Here is a 24,883-nt window from a genome sequence, read left to right on the forward strand (position 1 = left end):
GAGATCATGTTCAAAAAGGGGATGTTGTAATTAAATTTGTTTCCACTGAAAATCAACTTGCGGATATCTTTACAAAACCTCTTAGCGAAGAGCATTTTATAAAGATTAGGCATGAACTTGGAATGATGAATGTTGAATCTTAATTCATGTTTTAATTCATGGCTTGATATGATTGTTATCATATGGTTTTATGCTACATGAATTAGATAACTTGATGTGCTTGTAAATTTATGATTTTATGATTTTATATTACATGCATTAGATGGCTTATTGAAAAGTTTTAAATCTCGAAATGATTTAAAATTAATCAATTTTTAAAGCCGGAAATAAAATGGTGTGTAATACAAGTACAAGAGCTAGCAAATATTCCCTTTTCATTCTTCCGAAAAATTATTTCTCCTTATTGATCCCTCTCGGGACAAATTCCGGAAAACCGGATTTTCAATCCGGAAAACCGGATTAGCTTTGGTTGGTCTCTGGACAACATTCGGATGACCGGATTTTCAATCCGGAAAACCGAATTTGGAAGGATATTTACTGCCTCATAACCGGTCAACCGGTTATCAATAACCGGAAAACCGAATTCGCATGCATGCTTTGCTGGAGCAAAACCGGATTTCCGGTTCAAGACATCCGGAAAACCGATTATTTTTGGAGGCTCTCGAAACCGGCCAGCCGGTTAAGGAAATCGGCAAGCCGAATTGCCTCTTGCATCTCTCGGTCCATATCCGGTTTCGGCTTTCAATTTCGGAAAGCCGGTTTCGGCTTTCTCCTTTTCTGCATGCTAACCGGCTTGCCGGTTAGGAAATCCGGCAAGCCGGATTCGTGCCTTTTAAATTTGCTGAAGATGGCTGTTCTCGGGTTCACAACCGGCCTACCGGTTAGCAAATCCGGCAAACCGGATTCGTGATCTCTTAAGCACTATTCATCTTCCTCAAGCATTCGGCATACCGGTTCTTCATCTCTCTAAAACCCGTTTCCATTTTCTCTCTTTCTCACTCCAACATCCTTCTTTTTCTTCCATTTTCACATCAAATTGAATCAATAAAATCATTCCCCATCTCATTAAGATCACAAAACCATCCTTGAAACCCGTTTTCAACATCTAAATCCTTAGATCCCAATTCCAACCTAGGTTTTGAGCCGAATTTTCTCTCTCTAGATTTCTCACTCTCAAGCCGTTTTTGATCAATTTTGTTTCACCAAATCACCTCCAATCTTCATCTTCTTCATTCTCTTTAGTGTTTTTTATCTTCAAATCAATCAAAATCAATATGTCAAGCTCTCGGCCGGTTCGAAGAAAAGGCAAGGAACCGGTTCAACCATCCACACGGCCACGGGAAGCAAGGGGCACCTCCAATCAATCCACCTTTGAGTCCATTCACTTTCAGAACACGCAACACTTGATCAAAAGTTTTCATCAAAACTTTCGGACTCGTGAGGTACTCAACACTTTCTTTGTTTTACCGGATGTTTTACATTCTCTCCAGATTAGTCATAGAACTTTATTTCAATTGTTGGGAGATGTTGGTTGGATTGATGCATTGTTGATTGAGGAGAATGTGTATCCCGACTTGGTGAAAGTATTTTACTCGAATATGGATTGTTCCATGGAGAAAGAGAATCGAGTAATCACCAAAGTTGGAGGAGTTTTGATTGAATTTGATGATTCGGACTTGAACAACATCCTAGGATCTTCCGATGATGGCTTGGACATTTTTTCTCTTAGGAAGCCTCCTGAAATTGATGATTATGTTCATGTTGATGTCGTTCGTAATATTTGTCGGCGTAATGATCTCTCTGTTGAAGACTGTACCATTCATTTCCGTACTCGGTGTCTTTGTCTTCAAACTCGTTTTTTGCTTCGTATCATCCAGTCTATTGTACTTCCTAGATCAGGACATTTGGATGAGGTGTCTCACATGGATGTCGCCATGATTGACTGTATTCTTAGAGGTCGCCCGGTTGACTTGGGCTATTCCATTGTTCGCACCATGTTGAGCATTCCAGCCTTAATTACCCACTCTCTCCCCTATGGTCACTTCATTACTCGTATTCTTAAATTCTTTGAAGTGCCGATTCTAGAACCCTCTTGTAGGCCATCCAAGGGTATTGGGGATGAGGTTATTGTTGGGTTAGGCTTTGAGTGGAAGGATGACACTTGGGTCAAATATAGCGATAACAAGTTTACCTTTCTAGCCCCAAGTGATGATCGGCCACTTAATGCCGTGATTCCCGCTGATCAGCTTCCAGTATTCTCACTATCATTTCGAGGGCAGCGTAGACGCCGAGTTTCTTCTACGGTTGCTTCGGCTCCTAGTGCATCTGCATCCGCTTCATCACCTCCACGGCCTCCTACCTCTGGAGATGTCACTCTTCAGCAGCTTATGGATGAGGTTCGGACACTTTCGGTGAGGCAGACTGAGCTTCAGCAGGAGCAGCAACAGCAGCGGCAGCTGCAGCAGCAGCTCATTCATGGACAGCGCCTCCTCTTCGAGCACTTCGGCATTCCATATCCGTTTCCACCTCCATCACCTCCATCCTCACCACCTGAGTAGTATTTTGTGCTTGTACTTGGACACACCTACATTTTATTTACTGCATTGTGTGTTCTTTTATTTTCGACTCTATGGATGGTTGTTATGCTTTCGGTTTATGTATTTGTTTTGGATTGTATGGATTTGTTATGATTATCTATGTTGATGTTATGGATTTTGTGTTGCTTGATCATTATGGATTATATGGATTTTATATGGATTTTCTTATGCTTATGAATTTTTTTTTTACTAATGTACTTATGTTGTGATTTTGATGATTGATAGGGGGAGTCTTTATTTTTTTTTATGATGAAGGGGGAGAATGATTTAATATATGTTATGAAAATATGCATGTATCTAGGGGGAGCATGTATGCAGGGGGAGTTTTTTATTAAACTATTTTCAAATCATTTTTTTACTCGCATTGATTAAGGGGGAGCTTTTTCATAACAAAATTAAAAGTTTTGAATGTGCTTTGTCATCATCAAAAAGGGGGAGATTGTTAGCCTATATGGCTATAAATATTGATTTTGATGATAACAAACCACATGTATTTTAAAAGCTTTGATAATGTTTTTAAAGTTTTCGGATTTGGACTTATTTGAAATTATTTAAATGTTTTTGGGGTCATTATATAATTTCACAAAGTTTGGGCTATATCATAATTTCAGAAAGTTTTGGGATTAACGAAGCATTACTTAAAAATTCTGAAATTGGACCTATTTGCAAGCGGCTTACCGGATACTGATAAACGGCAGGCCGAATTCGGGCAGTAAGCACCAGAACGAAAACGGCTTACTGGATTCCGAATCCGGCAAGCCGGTTAGGCAAAATTTTGAATTTTGCCTTAACGGTAACATAAATCCGGCTTACCGGATTCCATTAAACGGCAAACCGGATAGCCCAGAATGTGAGTAACGGCTAGTTTTCGAGCTCAAGTTATAAGAACTCAAATCCAACTCATTTTGAATCTCTCCAACAAGCAAAAACAAAAGGCACACTTGATATCTTGAGTGTTCAAACTTGCGAAATACAAACATTGAATCTTTTCTTGTTCTTCATCATTGTATATCTACTCATTGAGTGAGTTTCATTGTAATCATCATTTGTTCATCTCATTTGTAAGAATTTGAGTGTGTGAGACACTTGAGTGAAGAGATTGGGAGATAATCTCTTTGTTGTAAAGGTTTATTGACACCTCGAAGTCAATTGTAATTGTTGAAGCCTTGGAAAGGCTTGGATAGTGAAATCCTCGAGCTTGGATCGCTTGGAGGCGTGGACGTAGGCGGGGATTGCCGAACCACGTAAAAATTCGTGTGTTTGTTTCTCTTCTCCCTTACTCTTTAATTATTGTGCTATTATTGAACTTATTGTTTTCAATTATTGTTAAGACATTAGATTGCTTGTTGTGTGGATTTGTTAGGATATATTTTAAAAATCCAATTCACCCCCCTCTTGGGTTGCACACTTGTATTTCACAGTAAAACCTGCAATGAGAATTTCTGCAATGGTTTTGTCAGAAGTTCCTGATTGGGTTTTATAGGCATTGGCTGCCATGGTCATCTGTTGCAATAATCCTAAAATGTTGTATTCAGACATACCATCAATATTCCACTCATAGACAGAGGCTGCATTAAAACGAGATTGGTTTAATGCACTAGGCCTATTGTCTATGGCCAAATCAGGTGGAGACTTGACAGTAAGAAGGGCTAATTCCCAATGGATTTTGTTGGCTTTAGGGGTAGGTTCTTCTTTAAAGGCTTCTAGATCAGAAGAGGCTATAGACATTTGGTCATGTTCTAATACTTCAATCTTGCTAGATTGGGGAGTATCAGGGGCTATTTGAACCTTGCTAGATGAGGAAGAAGCAGCTTTTATCCTATCTAGTTGTTCTCTAATGGCTTTAGCAAAATCTGATTTTGACTCTTGAACAATCTTTTGACTAATTTTCAAAACCTGAAAAGGTTTGAAAATAGGCTCCTTAAGCTTTTTGTCAGAATCCGATTTTGATGGAACAGGGGAAACGGAGGAAACGGCTATGGTTGACTTTTGAAAATGGTTTTCTATTCTTGTCAATTGTTTTCTTATAGTATTTAAGTTAGTATTACAGAAATTATTCTGTTGAATAATACTACTTAAATTGGCATCAGAATCATTAGGTTTAGGGATTTTATACGGTGAGGCTCTAATTTGGACGGGAGGTTCACCGTGATCAACGGTTAAACTCCGAAGAGGTGGATGCTCAGATTCTATGGTTCTTTCACTATCAGAAAGTTTCCACTCAGGAATTTTCTTTCTAATAGTAATAGGGTTTGACTCTTTAAAAGGATAGGAAATGTTGTTCTCAGAAGAATATATATCGAACCAATCAAAAAACAATATATGAACTTGATGTAAATTCACAAATTCATAATATTTTTGTTGGATTTCTTTTCTTTGGTTCAAAAATTGTTTAAAAAACCAAAGTCTTTTGTCTTTATTACTTTCTGAATAAAAATCATTATGAAGAAGATTTTTGTCTAATTGAAAATCCTTTTTAATGACATTAATAACATTTTCGGTGACAGTAGAAAATGTTGGAGAAGTTGGAGGAGAAGGTTTCTTCTCGTCCTGTCTTTGTTCATGTTGACTACTAGTATAGATTGGGTGTGGGACACTAGTGGCATAGTCAACAGAACGTATAGAAGAACTAGGTATAATTGAGGTGGAAAATCTAGGTTGACTTTTTACTGGTTGGTAAGGGAGATTTATGACAGAAGGGACTTTTGTAAATTTCCTTTCTAATGAAGGAATGCTTGAGCACGACTCTTTATCAGAAAATCTGGATGAAGTAGATCTCCTGAAAGACAGTTTAACTTTACCATCAGAATATTGAGTCACATTTTGCAACTCTGTATTAGGCTCAAGTTGTTTCGGAATCGCTGGAGGAGCAGCTCCTTCAAGAATCCATTCCTCTGGAAGATTGACGTCTTTCTATTGGATTGGTTTTGGAATGACAGTGTTGGCTCTAGACAAGTCAGTCTGTAAGAGAAGAGTCTCATCTCTTTTTTACTGGAATTTATATTGTGTACTGAACACAGAGATCATGGCCTTATAGGAAATCTTAAAAATCAAGGCAACAGGAACTGATCCTTTAATCATATTATAATTATGTGTTTTGATTTGTAAAATCATACTTTTCAAAATATTTTTGTCTTTAAGAGAAATTGTTATGTTTGGATAACAATCAAAAGATATGGGGCCTTCACAGATACTCGATTCAATATTACTTAGTAAAGAATCATCAAAAGAGATGAATCGACCATCTCTAAGGACTGCGAGGATAGAAGTATCCAAGCCTTCTTTGGTTAGGGGTTTTATGCCAACCTGGATTAGTCCTATTTGAACATAATTAAAATTCTTTTCTCTTAATTTCTTTAAAGACTTTTTTGAAAACAAATGAATTGTTTCAAATGGCTCAGAAAGAGTTATATCACGTTCTTCAGTTTTTATCACATAATCATTTTTTAAAAAATCAAGCTTTTTTATTTTGTAAATCTTTTCTTTGGAAATCTTTGGAAGTTCCCAACAATCAATTGGGAAATCTCCACTGTAGACTGTAGCGGAGATACAGCATACAGGCTTTATACAAGTATAATACGGGTGAAGAGACATGTGCGCTCTCTTCGGATTCCTAATTCCCAGAGAGAGAGAGAGAGAAGGAAGGAAGAGAGAAGAGAAAGAAGAGAGAGAAGCTCACTTAATAAATATTTGGTAAATAAATTTGGTATATCGACTGGAAACTAGAACGTGCGGAATATTATATATATATATATATTCTCAATGAGTAGTTTTCCAATCAAGGATCCCTGACTTTAATAAAGTCATGGATTAGCTAAAAGACAAAATAAATATATACTCCAATGCATTGTATTTTATCATGTAGTGTAGTAAAATCTAAAATTTTTTGTATTTTAGCTAATCCCTGACTTTATTAAAGTCAGGGATCCCTGATTGGAAAAGCACCCCTATATATATATATATATATATATATATATATATATATATATTCTCAATCCATGATTTAAAGTGTAAGAAAATTTAAAAACCATGAGATTTAATACATTACGTGTAGCAGCTGAAGGGCTCTGGCGCCTTGACACCTTCAGCTGCTTCCTAAGACCTTTAATTCAAATCAACCAAATGTTATAAAGATGATTTAATGAAATCTTGACCAAGATTGATTACGAACCAAGACGATAATGATTTAAGAACAAAAAAGAGATCAAAATCGTAAATGAACAAGAAACTAAGAATTAAAGAACAGAGGAAGATAACGTGGTTAAGCTAATTCTCATTAGCTTACATCTATGAAGGAATAAAGCGACAAGCCTTTCATTGATTGATCATCAAAGTACAAGAAGTTTTCAAAGTACATTTCATTGAATATTAACCCTTAATCATAGAGTCTCAATTCCTTTATATACTCCTTAGTGTAACTTCAGTTTGTTGCACCAGAATCGGCTGCATTCAGTAGCTTATAACAACCTAGATGCAATTTCCAGAATCTCACATGTGAGGCAAGCATTATAACAGCTTCTAACAACCCGAATCCTAGCTTCCTTCTTCATGTGCATCTCATGTGTTAGATTAATTTTAATTAATCTAATATTTGGGGCCACACATGAAACAAATAAAATGTGTGTGCTATTATTTAATTAGCTAATAATTAAGTGATCTATTTAATGTTAATTAAATGGTTAAGGGTATAATTGTTGTGGGTTAAATACTTAGGTACTAGTGTTTTAATTATTACTTCTATGAGGGGCATAAGTGATAGTCAACACAAAATAACTGCTAGACGTTTTAATTAAACTCGTTCGTTAGTTTTCTTATATACGGTGGTTATGATCCCCATCCTATCTCAGCCTCCTTTCATTCTCAAAATCTTCTCAGTGAGAATTCTTTAACAAAGGATAGAGATTAGTTTGGAAGTCCATCATCAAGAATCAAGAATCTCTACACAACAACAATGGATTCAGGTGCGCTTCCAAAATTGTATTGCTCAATAATTTTAATATGGATTCTTATGAAGATTTAGGGAATAACATCATGTGCTTCATTTAATTAAAAATGGCAACGTATGAAGTCGTTTCAATGAGTGTTGATTATACACATCAAAACGCACATTACAAATGTTGTTTTGAAGCCATTAAAATTGTTTCACTAGTTACAAAACAAATCTCCACCTTGAAACAATTCATCCCTGGTCACTTTTCTCCCCAAGATCATGCAAATTCAAAATCTGCACAACCCAGCTATGTCCAAGCAAGTCTTGAACTTAGCGGCGGGAACCACCTTTGTTAGCATATCAACAAGATTGCTGTTAATACACACCTTCACCATTTTCCTAACTCCCCTTAATACTACATTTCTTATAAAATGTAGCTTAATATCTATATGCTTGAGTTATCACAATAGATGGACTCTTAATTAAATAGATGGCACTTGAGCTATCATAGTGAATATCAACAACTTTCTGAGATATACCCAACTCACTTATCAAACCTTTAAGCCATATGCTTCTTTAACAACTTATGAGGCTGCTCTGTACTCAGCCTTTGTTGTTGATAAGGCAACAACATGTTGCAGGCTTGTTTTCCAGCTTATTAGGCAACTATTCAGCATGAACATGTATCTAGTTAATGACCTCTTCTTGTCCAAATCTCTAGCAAAGTCAAAGTCAACATACGCCCATAAACCAGCACTATTGGTTCCTTTTGTCCTTCTATACATCGGCCTATAATCCAAGGTTCTATTTAGATATCTTCTCACCTACTTAACTACTTTCCAATGTTCTTTTCTAAGTAATACCATATACTTGTTTACTAAGTTTAAAGCATGTGAAATATCTAGTCTTGTGAGGACTATTGCATACATCATTCACCCTACAACATTTGCATAAGGTATTTTTGACATCTCATGCTTTTCTTTACTTGTCTTTGGGCATTGCTGACTAGAAAGTTTAAATAGAAAGTTTAAAGTGTGAGGCTAGGGGTGTCAACACTGGTTTACAGCAGTTCATCCCAAAGGTGTCAAGTACCTTTTCCAAGTACTTTTCCTGAGATAGAAACATAGTTCCCTTTCTTTTATCTCTTCTGATTTCCATGTCTAAAATCTTTTTGGTGTGACCTAAATTTTTCATATCAACTCAGAGTTTAGCATCTGTTTTAAGGTTGTTCCCTACCTTTACAAGCAATCAACATATCATCCACATATAGTAACAGGTATATGTGATGATCTGAGTTTCTTTCATTGTAGTATACACAACAGTCAAAATTGCATCTCATGAATCCATGTGAGACCATCAACTCATCAAACCTGAGGTACCATTACCTTGGGGACTGTTTCAAGCCATATAGTGACTTCTTCAACAAGCAGACATAATCAGGGTTTTCAAAGCTTACATACCCCTAAGGTTGAGTCATCAAAATCTCCTCTTATAATATGTCATGTAAAAAAGCAGTTTTGACGTCATATTGATCAAGCTCCACGTCATATACTGCAGTTAAAGCTAATAACACCCTTATTGAAGCATGTCTAACCACTAGTGAGAAAACTTCCTTAAAATCAACTCATTCTCTCTGTGTATACCATTTTGCTACTATCCTAGCTTTAAATCTCCTAGGCTTATCAGCGGTCAAGCCCTCTTTCGCCCTGAAAATCCACTTACACCCAACTACCCTTCTTCCTTTAGGTTTCTTTACCAGTTCCCAAGTGTTGTTCTTAAGTAGTGACTCTATTTTTTCATCCATAGCCTTCTGCCACTTTGATTTATATGAGCTCTATATAGCCTCTTTGTAACTCTTTAGCTCATCTTCATCAATCTCATATGATGCAGCAATTGCATAAGCAATGAGATCAACATAATCATATCTTAGGGGAGGTCTTATCTGTCTTTTCTCTTTATCTCTGGTTAGATGATAATCCCTGAGTTGAGTTTATATGTGCTATTAAGATTATGCTTCAGAAGTCCCACCACTTTCATTTTCACCCCATCTGAATATGCAGCTTCATGAGATGTTTTTTTATTTTAATGCTCTACCCCAAACAGTACAATTTTAAGTGGTTTTGTTTGAAGCTCAACATCTTTTAAAGGTGGCCTTTTGACAAGCACAGATCCTTCATTAAAGATCATATCCCCGCTGATGATGCATCTTGGTAGAGTTAAGTTTGTGCACCATAGCTTGTAACCATTTACACAATCTGGATAACCTATAAATTGCCCTTTCAAAGCTCTTGGAAACGGTTTACCTTGCTTAACATGTGCATAAGCATGACATCCAAAGACTTTGAGGTTATTATAGTTGCCAGGTTTTCCAGAGCACAATTCAAATGGTGTTTTGAAATCAATTGCAACAGATAGGCTAAGATTCATTAACAGATAGACTGTCAGCAAGGTGTCTGCCTGTAACCCCTTAGGAAGCTGTGATTGTATCATCATGCATTTGACTTTATCCATTAAAGTCATGTTCATCCTCTCAACTAATCCATTTTATTGTGGGGTTAATCTTACTGACCTATGTCTTGCAATCCCTTCATTTGCATAGAATCTATCAAATTCTTGATTGCAATATTCAAGGCCATTATTTGTTTTTAACTCTCTTTCCAGTTTGGTCTTCTACCAGAGCTTTCCACTCTTTAAATTTCCCAAACATCTAATCTTTACTTCCTTAAGTAATCATCCATTATAGTTCTAAAATACATATTTCTACCCAAAGATGGTATCTGGGATGGTCCCTACATATCTGAATGTACATATTGTAAGATATCACTGGTTTTATATATAGATTTCTTGAAGTTATTCTTAGTTGATTTTCCTAAGACACAATATTCACAAAAAAACTAGCTCTTTAATCTTATCACTACCCAAAACACCGTGCTTTTCTAACTCCTTCAGACCCTTAACACTCATATGTCCAAGCCTTAGATGCCATAACTTTGTAATGTCCTTCTCGATACTTTCAATGACATTAGAGACACCTATTAACGCCTCCCCATCTAAGACATATACCTTATTCTTTCTAGTCCCTTTCATAACCAGTGTTCCATTGAGAATCTTCAGCTCACCTGATTCAAGCTTAATTCTCCAACTCTTTGATCCATCATTCCCAAAGAAATCAAATTTCTTTTTAGGTTTGGAACATGCCTAACCTGTCTAACTTCTCTAGTGGACTCATCATGCAGCTTAAAATAGATTTTACCCATCCCAATGATTTTATACACTGAATTATTTATCATCATTACTCTTCCTCAATCAAATTCATGATAACTAGAAAAACAACTTTTGTATAGACTCATATGAAAGTTACAATCAAAGTCAATGATCCACTTACCCTTTTATATGTCCTCAGTGGCAACACACACACACACACACACATCCCCACACACACACCTACTGTTTTATAGCCTTCTTCTTCTTCAACAGTAGATGCATTTCCATTTTGCTCCCTCCTCTTGTTCTTTCTTTCAGCGCAATCGTTCTTAAAATGTCCTTCGTTATGGAATTGGAAGCATTTCAAGTTCTTTGGCTTGGTTATGGTTTTGGACTGCTTCTTTTTCTTTACTTCATTCTTGTCAATCCTCCCCTTTACTGCTAATTGAAATACAAGTATGCAACCCAAGAGGGGGGGTGAATTGAGATATTAAAATTATTCAATTTTAAAACAAAACTCAATGCAAATCTAAGACGGATTTAAAGCAATAACAAATAAATCAATCAAGCACAATAAAAAGATTAAGGGAAGAGAAAACAAACACAATGATTTTTACGTGGTTCAGCAATCCCCGCCTACGTCCACGCCTCCAAGCTCACCGGGCTTGAAGATTTCACTAAACAAACCTCCAAGGCTTCAAATGTTTACAATTGACTTCCAAGGTGTCAATGGACCTTCACAACAAGAGATTATCCCCAATCTCTTAACCCAAGTGTATCCCAACACTTACAATCTTTTAACTTGATTTTACAAAAAGGATTACAAATGAATTTCTCTCATATAATGTGTTTGATCACAAATGAAAGCTCAATGTGTGAATGAATGAGATGAATACAAGGATTTAAAGCTCAATGAAAGTTGTATTCTCAATATTTTGCTCAATGATGATCGTTGGAATTTTTTTGTTTGAATTGGATTGAGCTTATTAATAGTTGGAGCTGAAAACTAGCTGTTATTGACTTTCTGCACACTGTCGGATCGCCGCTAACTAGATGTCGGATCGCCGTTTGACTGGTCAATATGACCGTTGGGGCTGAATTTTAAATTGTCGGATCGCCGTTTAGGTCCAGAGGCTACTGGTTGATATCGGCGAGCCGTTTATCACACATGTCGGCTCGCCGTTTAGGTCCAGAGACTACCCTTCAGTTCTGGTTGATATCGGCGAGTCGTTTATCAAAATTGTCAGATCGCCGTTTAGGTTCAGAGGCTAATCTTCAATTCTGTTAGATGTCGGCGAGCCATTATTAAGATGTCGGATCGCCGTTTTCTACAGTAACTGCTACAGTGAAATATTTTCTAAATTTATCGTTTGACCCCAAAACTTTATAAAACTATATTACGGCTCAAAATGTTATAAAACTTTGTAAATAGGTCCAATTTCAGAATTTCTAAGTAATGCTTTGTTAATCCCAAAACTTTCTGAAATTATGGTATAGCCCAAAATGCTATGACACTTATCAAATAAGTCCTTCTCCAAAATTTCAAGCAATACTTGTTTATTTCAAAGTTTTCAAAATTCTTTCAATTAAACCATAAACTTTGGAAAACAACCAATTTCATAAAATCATTTTCCCATTAAATATGAAACATTTATAATGTGAAAATAATAATTTATTTAAAAAAATAAAAACAATCAATTTCATAAAATCATTTTTCCATTAAATATAAAACTTTTATAATGTAAAAATAATGATTTATTTAAAATGTATAAAAAATAATTTGAGCTTAAAAGATTTATCATTCTTAATCTTGTTTGTTATCATCAAAATCAACATTATAGAAACATATATGTTAACAATCTCTCCCTTTTTGATGATGACAAATATTTCATGTATTTAAAGAATGATTCCACAAATTGCTCCCCCTTCTTGTTTGTTATCATCAAAATCAATATTATGGAAACATATATGTTAACACTAATCCTTTTCCACTTTCCATACTCCTTAATTTTTCTTGTAACTCTCTTGTATTCAAGGCCGCCTTAACCTCATCTAATGATAAGGTTTGTCTTTCATACATAAGGGCATCCATAAAATTGGAATATGATGGTGGAAGAGAGCTTAGCAAGAGCAAGGCTTTACTTTCATCACTGAGACCTTCGTCAATGGTCTCCAAAGTGTCACAAACTTTATTAAATTCGTCAATATGATCATTAAGAGAGGATCCCTCAACCATATTTAGAGTAAACATTCTTTTCTTGATATGAAGTCTGTTGGCAAGAGACTTTGTCATGTAAATTGTTTCAAGTTTTGCCCACAAATCAACCATTATTTTCTCCTTGGCAACCTCTCTAATAGCAGAGTCTCTAAGACTCAAAATTACTGTGTTTTTTTTTTTTCCTTTTTATCAATCTCAGCAGCCTATTGTCGTGTCAGTCATGATGATGCTTCATTTCCCTCTTTCTTGGTAATTGGTTCTAAAGCATCTCCCAATCCTTGAGTTATCAGTAAAGCCTCCATCTTGACTTTCTATATATTGAAATCATTATTGCCTGTAAATTTCTCGAAATCAACTTTAAGGCTAGCTATACTTGAATATAATTAAAGAACCCTACTCTAATACCAATTGTAACAACTGAATGGCTGTAGTGCCTTGACACCTTCAGTTGCTTCCCAAGACCTTTAATTCAGATCAACCAGATGCTATAAAGATGATTTGATGAAATCTTGACCAAGATTGATTACAATCCAAGATGATAATGATTTAAGAACAAAAAAAGAGATAAGAATTTAAATGAACAAAAAACTAAGAATTAAATAACAGAGGAAGATAACGTGGTTCAGCTAATTCTCATTAGCTTACATCCACGGAGGAACAAAGCGACAAGCCTTTCATTGATTGATCATCAAAGTACAGAGACTTTTCAGAGTACATTTTATTGGATATTAACCTTTAATCACGAAGTCTTAATTCCCTTTTATACTCCTCAGTGAAACTTCAGTTTGTTGCACCAGAATCAACTGCATTCAGCAGCTTGTAACAACCCAGATGCAATTTCAAGAAACTCACATGTGAGGCACGCGTTATAACGGCTTCTAATAACTTGAATCCTAGCTTCCTTCTTCACGTGCATTTCACGCGCTTCATTTAATTAGAAACAACAACACATGAAGTCGTTTCAATGAATGTTAATTATACACATCGAATCACACATTACAGAAGTCGTTTTGAAGCCATTGAAATTTTTCACCAATTACACAACATTATGAAATAGACATACACACACACACAGAGAGAGACAAAAACACACATATGGATACATATATACATACATCGATCAAAGAATGTGTACAGAACTCATTAATAAATCAAAGTTGTGCCTCAATACCAAAATGACTAGATCATTACCTGAACCTGTGAATACATTGACAAGATGCTGGAGATTGGTAGTGAAGATGAACGGTGAAGATCTTGCGGTGAACACGATTGGTGTCGATGAACGGAGACAAAACCGACCCAATCATAGATGAAACCAACAACCAGCTACTGCTCCACGGTTGACAGACTAACAATGATGAGGACAGTGGTTGATTTTGGTAGCGACCATCTGGTTTGGCTGTGATGGCATTTAGTTGGATGGAGCTTCAATGCGTTAGGCTTAGGGAATTTTTTTTTTTTGGTATGTATATTTTTCATTTTAAAGGAGGGTGTTTTAGGAATATTAAAAATGTTAATGAAGTAGAATTAGAATTCTCGAGAGTGGCAAAACCGATTCCCAGTCCCTGGGGAATCAGTCTGTCATTATTCATTCTTAAATTCTGTTCTCACCCTTATTTGGTGAAGTAAACAGAAGTAAACAATCATTAATGAGTTCATATATATATGGCCAGGTTCAATTTTTAACCACTAGATTAGATTAAAATGAAAGGTTAAGATTAGTAGAAATTCTAGAATAAATATTGGAGGCATCATATTAGTCATAAAATAAGCAAATGATTTTATGACATGTGTTCATGTATACTAAGATGCAAGTGGTGATTATATTAAATTTAGTTACACATGTTATACTAGTTGTATTAGCTCTAATGCATTCTAAAATTTTTCTAAGATTAAATGATATGAGTTGTTAATTTCATTAATAATTTTCTTTGTCCTCTCTTTAATGTTTAATTTGCCTTCTTTTATCTAAGATTCCTTTTTCCATATCCTATAATAAATCAGTAAATGAAATACTTAAAAGCATCAAAACCAATTTACTTGAGTGATTAGAAACTGGTGTTTGTATTTGAAAAATTTTAGTTGATTAGTTTTCTCTCCTGTTTAGTTTCTGTGGTTTTTCAAAAGTATCACTTGAAAGAGATTATGATGGTACAATTGGAGATTCAACAAAATTCAAAGTATTGGCTTCTCATATGCCCAGGCATATGAAGTTTTGAAAAGAGAAATTTCGGTTGCTTTTTAATGCAAAGGCTTTTATCCTGTAAAAGTATTGCATGTACCGTCTGATCTTTGCTATGCTATTACACCAGAAGCTAATGCCGATGCTAATGGTTTCTTGCCGTCAATGGAAATCCATTTCAAAGGTGCTAACCTTTTCCTGGATAATATTTCCGTGATGGGGTTTGTTGCTTCTCATATGTTCTGTTTGATTTTCTTGCCCACGCAACCATCAGGACCGAATCTTCTGGGGGCATTTCAGCAAGAAAATCAAAGCATTGAAGCCAATTCATTCTGTGTTTTAGTCATTCATGTTTTCATTGAAGCCAAAAGTTGTTTCTTTCTTGTGGATTATGCGATGAGGTACCATAGCTCAGTAGTGATCCTATCAATTTTGTGACGTTCAATCTGTTGCTTTACACATTTATTTTCTTTTAAGAATTTGAGAGAAAAATGGTCCAAAATGTAATATAATATCTTTGTTAAAATATTAAAACTTGTTGCATGATTGCATCGTTTATGTGATCATGCGATGTGTCAGTGTATGTCAACCGTTCTTATTGGATCTGATCATCTGAAAGATGCTCTTAAAAACAGGTACTTGGTAGGTATTTACGTAGCTAGAACCCCAAATACAAAAGGCAATTTCAAAGAAAAGGAGAAAGGGAAAATTGCAAATTAAAATTCAAGAGTGCAGACCATAAGATTCATTACATTTCTTTTATGTTACATGTGACACGAGTACAGAAAACGGGATCTACTAGGATACAACCACCTAAAAGCCCTATCATCAACTAAAATACACCTCGGATGTTCTTGAATTCTCTAAGAAGATTAATACAAAATTGTGACAAATCATATGCATTGTAACTATAAAACTCGTCCAGTAGGGAAAAAAAAAGAAAGAGAGAGAATAGAATAGGCATTGGCTACCAGAGCCTGATGCAGCCGACTACTTTTGCCAGCAACAAACCACTCTCGCTGACCAACCAGCCACAAAACCCGTGGTCAATCTTCTCCATTACATCATTTTTCCAGCATTTGCAAATAACCTGTCTCCTCGTGAATTGATGAATTACTTCTTCCGTTGTTTACGGACTTTCACCATTCTTCTCTGGGACTTGTCACCACCACTAGTGCCCAATGAGAAGCTCCCTCCAGCATTGAAGTCTAAACTACCTGAAGGTTGGAACGGAGAAGTGTTTTGGGGAGTCGGATTCTGTTGGCTTCCAAATTGAAAAGTATTTGCTCCTGTTGAAGGGGTTGAACCGAATACAAAACTAGATGAAGGAGGTATGGGTTGCTGACCAAAAGCTGGAACGGCGGGTGTAGCTGGAAAGGCAGGCGTGGATGTAGTAACTGTATCCTCAGCCATGGTATCCTCCATGCTCATCTGATCATTATTGTTTGAGGGAGCAGAACTGAATGGGAACACAGTATTTGAATTACCAAAGGCAGGCTGTGATGAGGTGGCTGTTGCAGCTGAGGTAAATGGGAACATGGAACTTGACGAGGCATTGGTGGATGACCCGAACACTGGAGCACCGCTAATAGTGGTAGAAGATGCAGATGCTCCAAATGAAAATACAGTTGAGGGAGACGTAGAGTTAAATGCAGAGACAAATACTGGCGTCTTAGGGCTTTGCCAACTGGAACCAAAAACATTGGTCGTAGTACCACTGCTTGAGCTAATTGAATTGACTTCTGAAGATGAAGCAGAAGAACTTGATCCAAATGACGAACCAAATGGTGCTGCCACAGAAGTTGAAGAACCAAATATAGAACTGCTAGAGGAAAAGGAAGGATTTGTAGCCAAACCAAATGATGAAGACGATGCAATTGAACCAAATTGAGTAGGTATACTCTGAGTTGTAGCCACAACACTAGTCGCATTGACAGATGCCTGAGCATTACAAGCACCAAAAGGACTAGAAGCTAAACCCTGGCTGGTAGCAGCTGAAGTAGGGGCCCCAGCACCGAAACCAAAAATGCTACTTCCTGTGTTTGCAACCGTAGAACATGTACCACCAAAACTACTAACACTTGTGCTCATAATTGGTGGCGATGCGCCAGCAAAAATGCTACTTCCGGTGCTTGTAGTTGCTGATGATGTACCACCAAAACTGCTACTTACAGTGGTTGAAAAGGTTGTCAATGTACCACCAAAGATGCTGGTTCCAGCACCTCTAGTTGCTAATGACGTGGCAGTGGAAGTACTGCTACCTGTGCCAGCAAATGCAGATGAACTGCCAAAGAGCAAGCTGGTAGAATTACCAGAGCTTGTGTCATTTCTCTTGCCTTCTGTTGATTCTATGCCAGAAGTAGCTGCCATAGGTGAGATTGAGGTTGATGGAAATGGAGATGATCCAAACAGGAAAACAGGAGCAGCAGCAATAGATGCTGTAGCTGAGGAAGTGGTTATGGAAGAGGCACCATTGTTGGTGGTTGGAAAAGATACCGTGGAGCTACTACACAAGTTCTGATTGAAACCAGAACTGGAAAACAAAGTTTGTGTTGGAGAGGAGGTTAAAGATGGGCATGAAGCAAGTGATCCATTGTTTAAAGTTGAACTATTAGAAGGTGCCCCAAAGGAGAAAATGCTAGAAGTTGATGGTGATACTGATGCAGCCAAAGGAATTTCAGATGTCCTAACTCCATTATCAGGTGTATCTGATTCAGGCACTTTTGTTACAGAATCAGTGGCAGCAACAGCAGCAGAAGCAAGGCTGCACATTAAGCAAAAAAGATAATAGGTTTAAATAAAAGTTCTTAAAATTTTTGGACAACAGCATTGATATAAAAATTGCCCACCTAAATAACAGTGATTACATACACAAAAAGTCCAAACTGTTGTCGTGAGGGGAGGCAGTGAGAGAACAATAAATACAGTTTTTAAAGAAAAGAAGACAGTTCGAATGTCAAAAATAATAATGGTGGTCTCATGTCAGAACCTACATTAAAGCCAATACTATCTATGTATGCTGAACAGAGTTGTATCATGAGTAGAATACACAGGCCCCCAGCAGGTGCATTAACAATAAGTAAAAATTCTCACATCATCAATCACATTATTAATCAAATCTCAAGATGCATCGATAAAATATTTAGGCAGTCATAACTGTGATATTGTATGTCTACTCACAGAGAAGGTTCAAACAAAAACTTATCATGTTTTAAAGATCAATGATATCAGTAATTTACATATATTATTAACTTCAGGTCTAGAAGTTAAATTAGCATGCAGACATAATGATCAAAAACACTATCACCGCAAAATCAACTTGCAGGTGGCAAGCACATGAGAAGAATGTTTAATTCATCTTAATGTTTCAGCCTATCATTATCTAGAAAATATTGGCTAGAGAGATGCAATTGCAACATTGTCAAAATTTAAAATCTCTCGTAAGCATTTGAGCAATTGACTGCTGTGGAAAATTATATTTTGAAAATACAATATTAAAGTAATATCTTGATTAATAAAATTATATTTTCTGATCCTGAAAGGAACAAAATCAATGAACGAAAAGTGAGATCATAATCATCAATGAAAATTGCCACAACATAATAAATAATTAAAAAGGAAATGAATAAACACGATCTAAAACTATGACTTCCTAAGCAATAAGATGTACACTGACCTGGTTGAGCTTTCTGGCTTTGAATTCAATGGGGCACCAAATTTTAAGCTTGGAGGATCACTAATTACAGACAACGAGGAGCCACTAGTAAACTGGGGAACCTTGTCAACATTTGTCACACCAGTGCTAAATGTAGGAGAAACAGCATTTGATTCCTTGGGTGAAGTAAATTTCTCCCCGAAGCTAAATATAGGAGAACTGCTGGATTTGTTAGCAGCCTTATCAGAGGTCAAGGTTGACAGAGTGGCTATCTCAGCTGGCTGTGCAGTCATACTGGGAGAAGGCATGGTTGAAAAGGCAAACACAGGGCCCTTTCCAGCAGCAACAGCTTCATCATTATTTTCCCTAATGTCAGACTGAGCTGGAGACTTATCTACTGTGATGGACTCAGAAACAGTGGTCTTATTATCCAAAGAGGCAGTCGGCTTGTCTCTTCCATTCCCATCAGCCGAGGGCATTGAAGGAGGCCCATTAGAATCATCATCATCCAGCTCCAGATAATCCTACAGGGCAGTAACAAATCACTTTGACTAGAATAAAAGTTTTGATCTAATGATACAGGAAATATGCCTTTTCCTTATGGATCCCAGTTGCCCAATCTTCTGCAATCCCTGATCCACAAGGATAACACTAGGTTGACCGTCTAAATCCTCAGTTCCCTCTAGAGAAATTCACAACAATATAGCAAATGTCAATTGATGGCTCACTTACATGACCAAAAAGTTTCTTCCTCTTTTTTTTCCCTCAATTTTTGTATGCTTTTATTAATTTTCTTGTGGAGGTGGAGTTGTGAGGCTATGATCCATCAAATTGGATAATTAAGACATTGTTGATATTGTTGATTCAGATTCATCCACATTCAGTAATCTCAGGATGGTCTAAGAATTAATTTTGGTTTAGTACAAAAAGAAATTCTGATCTAGAGAGTGAGAACACAACTTAAAAGATAAAATTGGATAGGAACAGGTAACTTCAGATCTTATAAACAGTCAAATGACAAAAGAAAAAGGCCCAACAGTGACATCAAATAGTTAACAGCATAAAAAAAAGATGAGATGGAACCTGAAACAAACATACCTCATGTGCACTCATCTGGAAAGCACTCTTCTTTTGAGGATGGGGATGGGCAGTGGAGTTTGTAATGGCAAAATCTATCGTTTTAGTACTACATAAATTATTCTTGATGCTTCCAGCAGCATCTACACCATCAGTAGCAGGAATCAACTTGGGAGAAGAGATCTTCGTAGGACCATTTTCATGGACCTTGTCCCGCTTTTGGGATGAAGAACCTCTAACTTCAGGTAATGGATCGTCAAGTGAACCATGTGACCTATTCTCATCTTGAACATTCTCCACAAAAATCGAGGAATCAACATTCTCCAGGCTTTTAAGAGCTGGTCCACGCAGCATAGATGATGACAACTTTGCAGGTGATTTCTCCCTTGATGAGACCAGCTTATCAAGCTGCAGCAATATTTTTGAAGCCATCTCACTGGACTTGGAGGGAATGGGGGTAGAACTTGTACTAGGAATACTGTTATCCCCATTTTCTGTTAACATTTTTGTGAGACCATGATTTGTTTCACGTGATAAAGCTGGATTCTGCAAAGAGGACGAAGCGTGTTGAAAAGCATCAGCAACACCACTTCCTCGCACAGAGAGAGGACTTCCAAAAGCTGGTGAGTTCAAGGTTCTTGAAGATAGAAGGTTAGGTTTCTGGCGAATTCTACGTATAGGACCAGCAGAGCCTATATCAGTGTCCAGGACTGAACTTCTGCGCTTTAGAGACTGCAAAATAAAGAAGCAAACATTCAGAGATATCAACTTAAAAGGGACTCCAAATAAGGTTAAAGCAAAAAATTTATACCCCTTGTTTAGAACCAGTCAATCTGTTTTTCTCCAAGGTGCTTTGAGATGATGATGGGCCCGCAACAGAATCAGTTGTGAGGCCAGAACCCTGTAACATGGAAGCAGAAAAATAAAAAACTTGCAAAATAGTAGACATCAAAACTATAAATCAGATATGAATTTCAGCCGCAGATAGACCTTGGAGGTAGTAGCTGAATGAACTCTGGAATATGGTGCTCGAGCCATATTGTATATTGCAGATCTGCCTCGAGATCTTGGAGTCATAAAACCATTTTCAGGAACCGCAGCACGGCCAGAAGATCTTGGAACAAGTGACATAACAGGTGATGCAGAAGGAAATAGTTGGTTGCTCAACACAGTTGACTCTTCTCTGAATGCCTGGCTGCGCACACCTAGCATTGACGGGGACACTTTCGAAGGCCTACTGCCCATGTAAGCTTTTGCAAGATCTGCAGGTGAGGCAATATCCTCATCACGGACCTACAGCCATTACAGCCACAAAAAAGTGAAAACAGGATTATCCAAACCACCATTGCCTCTTGATTAAACACGATATTTTTAGTTTCTAACTATTTTCCTGAAAGGAGATCAACAACACTACCAAATAGAACTTGAAACTAAGAAAACCATGAGAGATATAAGGTAGTGGCAAGCTTTCCTACAGTTGAACTCACAACAGGTGTTGAAATAACTTGATTTCCAATCCCGTTCTCCTTGACTGGAGTATCCAACGGTGCCTCCTTTCTGTTATGAAGTACCATGGAGTTTGAAGGGATCGCTTCATGGTTTTTCTGCCCATATCTGACAGGAATTTCAGCAGTTCTAGACTGCAAAAGTGCAGTTAATCGATCAATCTCTGACCTGTAAACCAACCAAAATTCATTTTATATTGGCATCAACAAAAAGTTCCACATAAAAGTTCATGGTGGCTGTATATTGCCTCAGCAAAAAATAATACAATAGAGGTGCACAAATTGGGGTAAGCTTTCAAATCAATTAACATGTCAACTTAATAAATAAACTTTATGAAAGATTTAATCTTTATGGGCAAAGAAGCCGGTGTAATAAAAACAATTACCCAAAAAAAAAAAAAATCCATTATGAGCATGACCACATAATTTAATAAAGAGCCTTCCATTTGAAGTCAATTTAAACTTGTTACTGGAGTGACTTGCCTCGAAAATGTCTTTTGCTTCAGAATTTGCTCCACCTCACTAAGCCCACCATTATCAGAACTATTATTAAGATCATCATGACTACCAATGGCTCCTTGAACACCTGCATGAACCTTTTGTGGCATATTTTTGCATGCAACAAAACAAAAGAAATATCAAACAGATTTCATTGTGCAGGGTTAATATTCTAACACTGTAGAACACACTCTAAACAATATCCTGAATATCATTGCAAAAAGAAAAGGAAAAGACAAAAAAGGATAAACAAGATCATTGACAACTGATTGCCTAGAAGATTTAAAAATAAAAAAAAAAAAGAATTTTCCATCACAAAAATAATACCCATCTGTGCAGCAATAACCTACATTTCTATATCTCAGTGTTATAAATGCTGTAACAAATACTTGTAAGCTTAAAACTGCTCACTCAGTAGTTACTAAAGGTACTAGTAGACAACTCTACTCTGGAGTACTACAAATCAGCAGATTGGAGATTGAAACAGACAACATCCAATATAATCGTAAAACATTAATCAACACCAGTCCTTCAATTAATCCGGTCATTCACAGAGAAAATTAAAAGTGATAAGCAAATGATTTTAGAAGCATATGTAAATGACACATGGAAAGCAAACCATTATACAAGCTATATTCTAATTCAAAAGAAAATGGAAGGACGGAAGTAGGCGCAAGAAATAGCAACGGACAGATGGAGTAAAGCAAGCTTACTGTGGCAACTTGTTCTTGGTCCATATTTGTTCCTTCACTGTTTGCCTCTGTTAATATAAAAAAATCATATGTGATTAGGATCCAATTAAATTGCTTCAAACATGATTAAAAAAATACACATAAACCTAAACGAACAAACTACAGGTTCATTAGCAAGCCAGCAGTTTCCACAATAGCATTTATATGAACAGCTACCAGCACTACATTTAAAAAATTCCCACCACATCAGGAATATAAATCTAATGCTTATTGGAAGGACATGACAAAACCTAAACTTGTAGTTTCCTAAAATTAAACAAAACAACAATTTTTGTACATCACATATTACAATCTAAATGGACTAAACGGGTAAGCTTAGAAATTTATTAAATGTAAATACAGGGCGGGAAAAAAACCTAACTTCTCGAATCAAACACTACAAACAAGCAATTCCCGCTAATTAAATTACAGCAAACAACAAGAGAGAGAAGAACAGAATCCAATATCCCAAAAAATGAAAAAAGAGAACACTAACCTGGTTCCGGCGGCGCCGGCGGCGGAGGAGGAGTCAGCCGCTTACGGAAAACAGAAGCGAAGAGACGGTGAGCGCTAGAAACAATGAGTCGGTGCGCTGGATCAACCAACTTCGACAACCAGCCATTGTTGTTGTTATTGATATTAACATTGGCAGTGGGATTTCTCAGAGCCGTTGGAGGGCGATCGTACGGCGTCGCTTGAGTGGACCTCCGAAAGGGGCGCTTTTTGAACTTGCCTCCGGCTCCGTTAGCGCTCTCTTCTCGCGCCGTCGCCATCAGAGAGGAGAGAGAAAAACTAGGGTTTGAGATTTTATTTTTTGGGGTAAAAAGAAAGAGAGGAATGCTAATTAGGGTTTTTATTGCGAAGGGAGAGAAAATTTGATTTTGCTTTAAAAAAAACAATAAGTATTTGAGGGGAAAAAATAATATTTGAGAAAGAGCGCGGATCGTCAGTGCGGGCAGCCTGCCTGGAGTGGTCGGGTAACGTGTATGATGTTTCCTATAAATGATGATAAAACAACCGAGCGGTGAGATACTGGAGACTGACAGCAAATGTAAGGCCATTGACCGCGGTGGTGATCCAGGGAAAGTTGTGTGTTATTTGTTGCCCGATTACCACAAATGTTGAAGACGGGCCCTGCAAGTCCACGTGTCCCGCGCATAGTGAGATTTCACAAGTATTAAAGATGGGCCATGCACGTCCACGTGTTTCAAAATTTTACTAAAAAAATTAAATATAAAAATGTAATGATGGAATAATGATCCACGGTTAATCTTATGATAGGCGGCACCGCGACAATGCTGTGTAACAGTGTAAGGCAGTCTAATTAATTTATGATTTAAATATTATTTATAAAAAAATAAATAGTTTTGTCACGCATTCAAGTGTCCAAAAGCTCACTAAATCATATTCTTGAAATGATATATTTTTTTTAATTTTAAATTTTAGTTGAAATGAGATATTAAAAAATAACCAATTAAACAGGACTTATGATTTAATTATATTTCATTTCAGTCTTAGTAAATTTTATTTATATCTAAAACTAAAAATATTGAATAAAATAATAGACCTTTTTCATATTTCGAGATTAAAAATAGTTGAACCTTGCAAATAAAAAAATTGAGTTACAATGTACATATATTATCAAATGATTGATGTTTCTAGGGAAATTTACAGTAATAACCAAAAAAATTTCTCTTTTTTTCATCTTAACCCCCCAAAAATATTTCTATCAATATTAGCCATTAAACAACATTTGAGACCAAAATACCCCTCCCTCATCTCTCCCCCAACACTCCATTTCACTCATCTCTCCCAAACCAATCCAACTCCCATCATCGGCGGCGACATCAACCCTCGTCGGCGGCGGCTCCATCTCTCACCGGCATCCGATCTACGATCTACAACCTTCAACAAAATCTAGGTTAGTCATTTTTCTTATTTTCATTAATTTAAAATGAGATTTTAGAATAATAATAGTTATAGCTTGAGATTAATAGTGGTGGTGATGATGTTTGTGGTGGTTGGTGGTGTTTGGGAGTATTGTTTTCGATTTTGGAGTGATTGTGCTTAATTGCGGGTGGGGAGGGAGGGGAGATGGCCGCGCGCTGCTGCCCATCTCGCGGCACGCTGTTGCACCAAATCTGGTGCGACAGCAGGCGCTGTCGCACCAGATCTGGTGCGACAGCGTGCCGCGAGATGGGCAGCAGCGCGCGGCCATCTCCCCTCCCTCCCCACCCGCAATTAAGCACAATCACTCCAAAATCGAAAACAATGATATCAATTGAT

The 24,883-nt window shown here is 36.9% G+C and overlaps 1 protein-coding gene across 2 annotated transcripts; it reads right to left on the bottom strand.

The window, feature by feature from the left end:
• Nucleotides 1–15,821: 15,821 nt before the first annotated feature.
• Nucleotides 15,822–23,566, bottom strand: LOC18051911 (nuclear pore complex protein NUP1). 2 transcript variants are annotated; one of them, XM_006445741.2, is made up of 9 exons: nt 23,094–23,566; nt 22,580–22,626; nt 21,852–21,964; nt 21,351–21,537; nt 20,854–21,156; nt 20,675–20,764; nt 19,885–20,595; nt 18,808–19,310; nt 15,822–17,895 (listed from the first exon to the last, which is right to left on the bottom strand). In XM_006445741.2, the coding sequence occupies exons 1-9, from the start codon at nt 23,368–23,370 to the stop codon at nt 16,245–16,247; spliced, it is 3,882 nt and encodes a 1,293-aa protein (XP_006445804.1). In that variant the 5' UTR covers nt 23,371–23,566; the 3' UTR covers nt 15,822–16,244. The 2 variants fall into 2 exon arrangements, with proteins under 2 accessions (XP_006445804.1, XP_024045862.1); XM_024190094.1 differs by having other exon boundaries at nt 21,339–21,537.
• Between the last annotated feature and the right edge of the window lie 1,317 nt (nt 23,567–24,883).

This window comes from Citrus clementina, unplaced genomic scaffold (assembly GCF_000493195.1).
Source record: "Citrus clementina cultivar Clemenules unplaced genomic scaffold, Citrus_clementina_v1.0 scaffold_2, whole genome shotgun sequence".
Classification (NCBI taxonomy): Eukaryota; Viridiplantae; Streptophyta; class Magnoliopsida; order Sapindales; family Rutaceae; genus Citrus; species Citrus x clementina.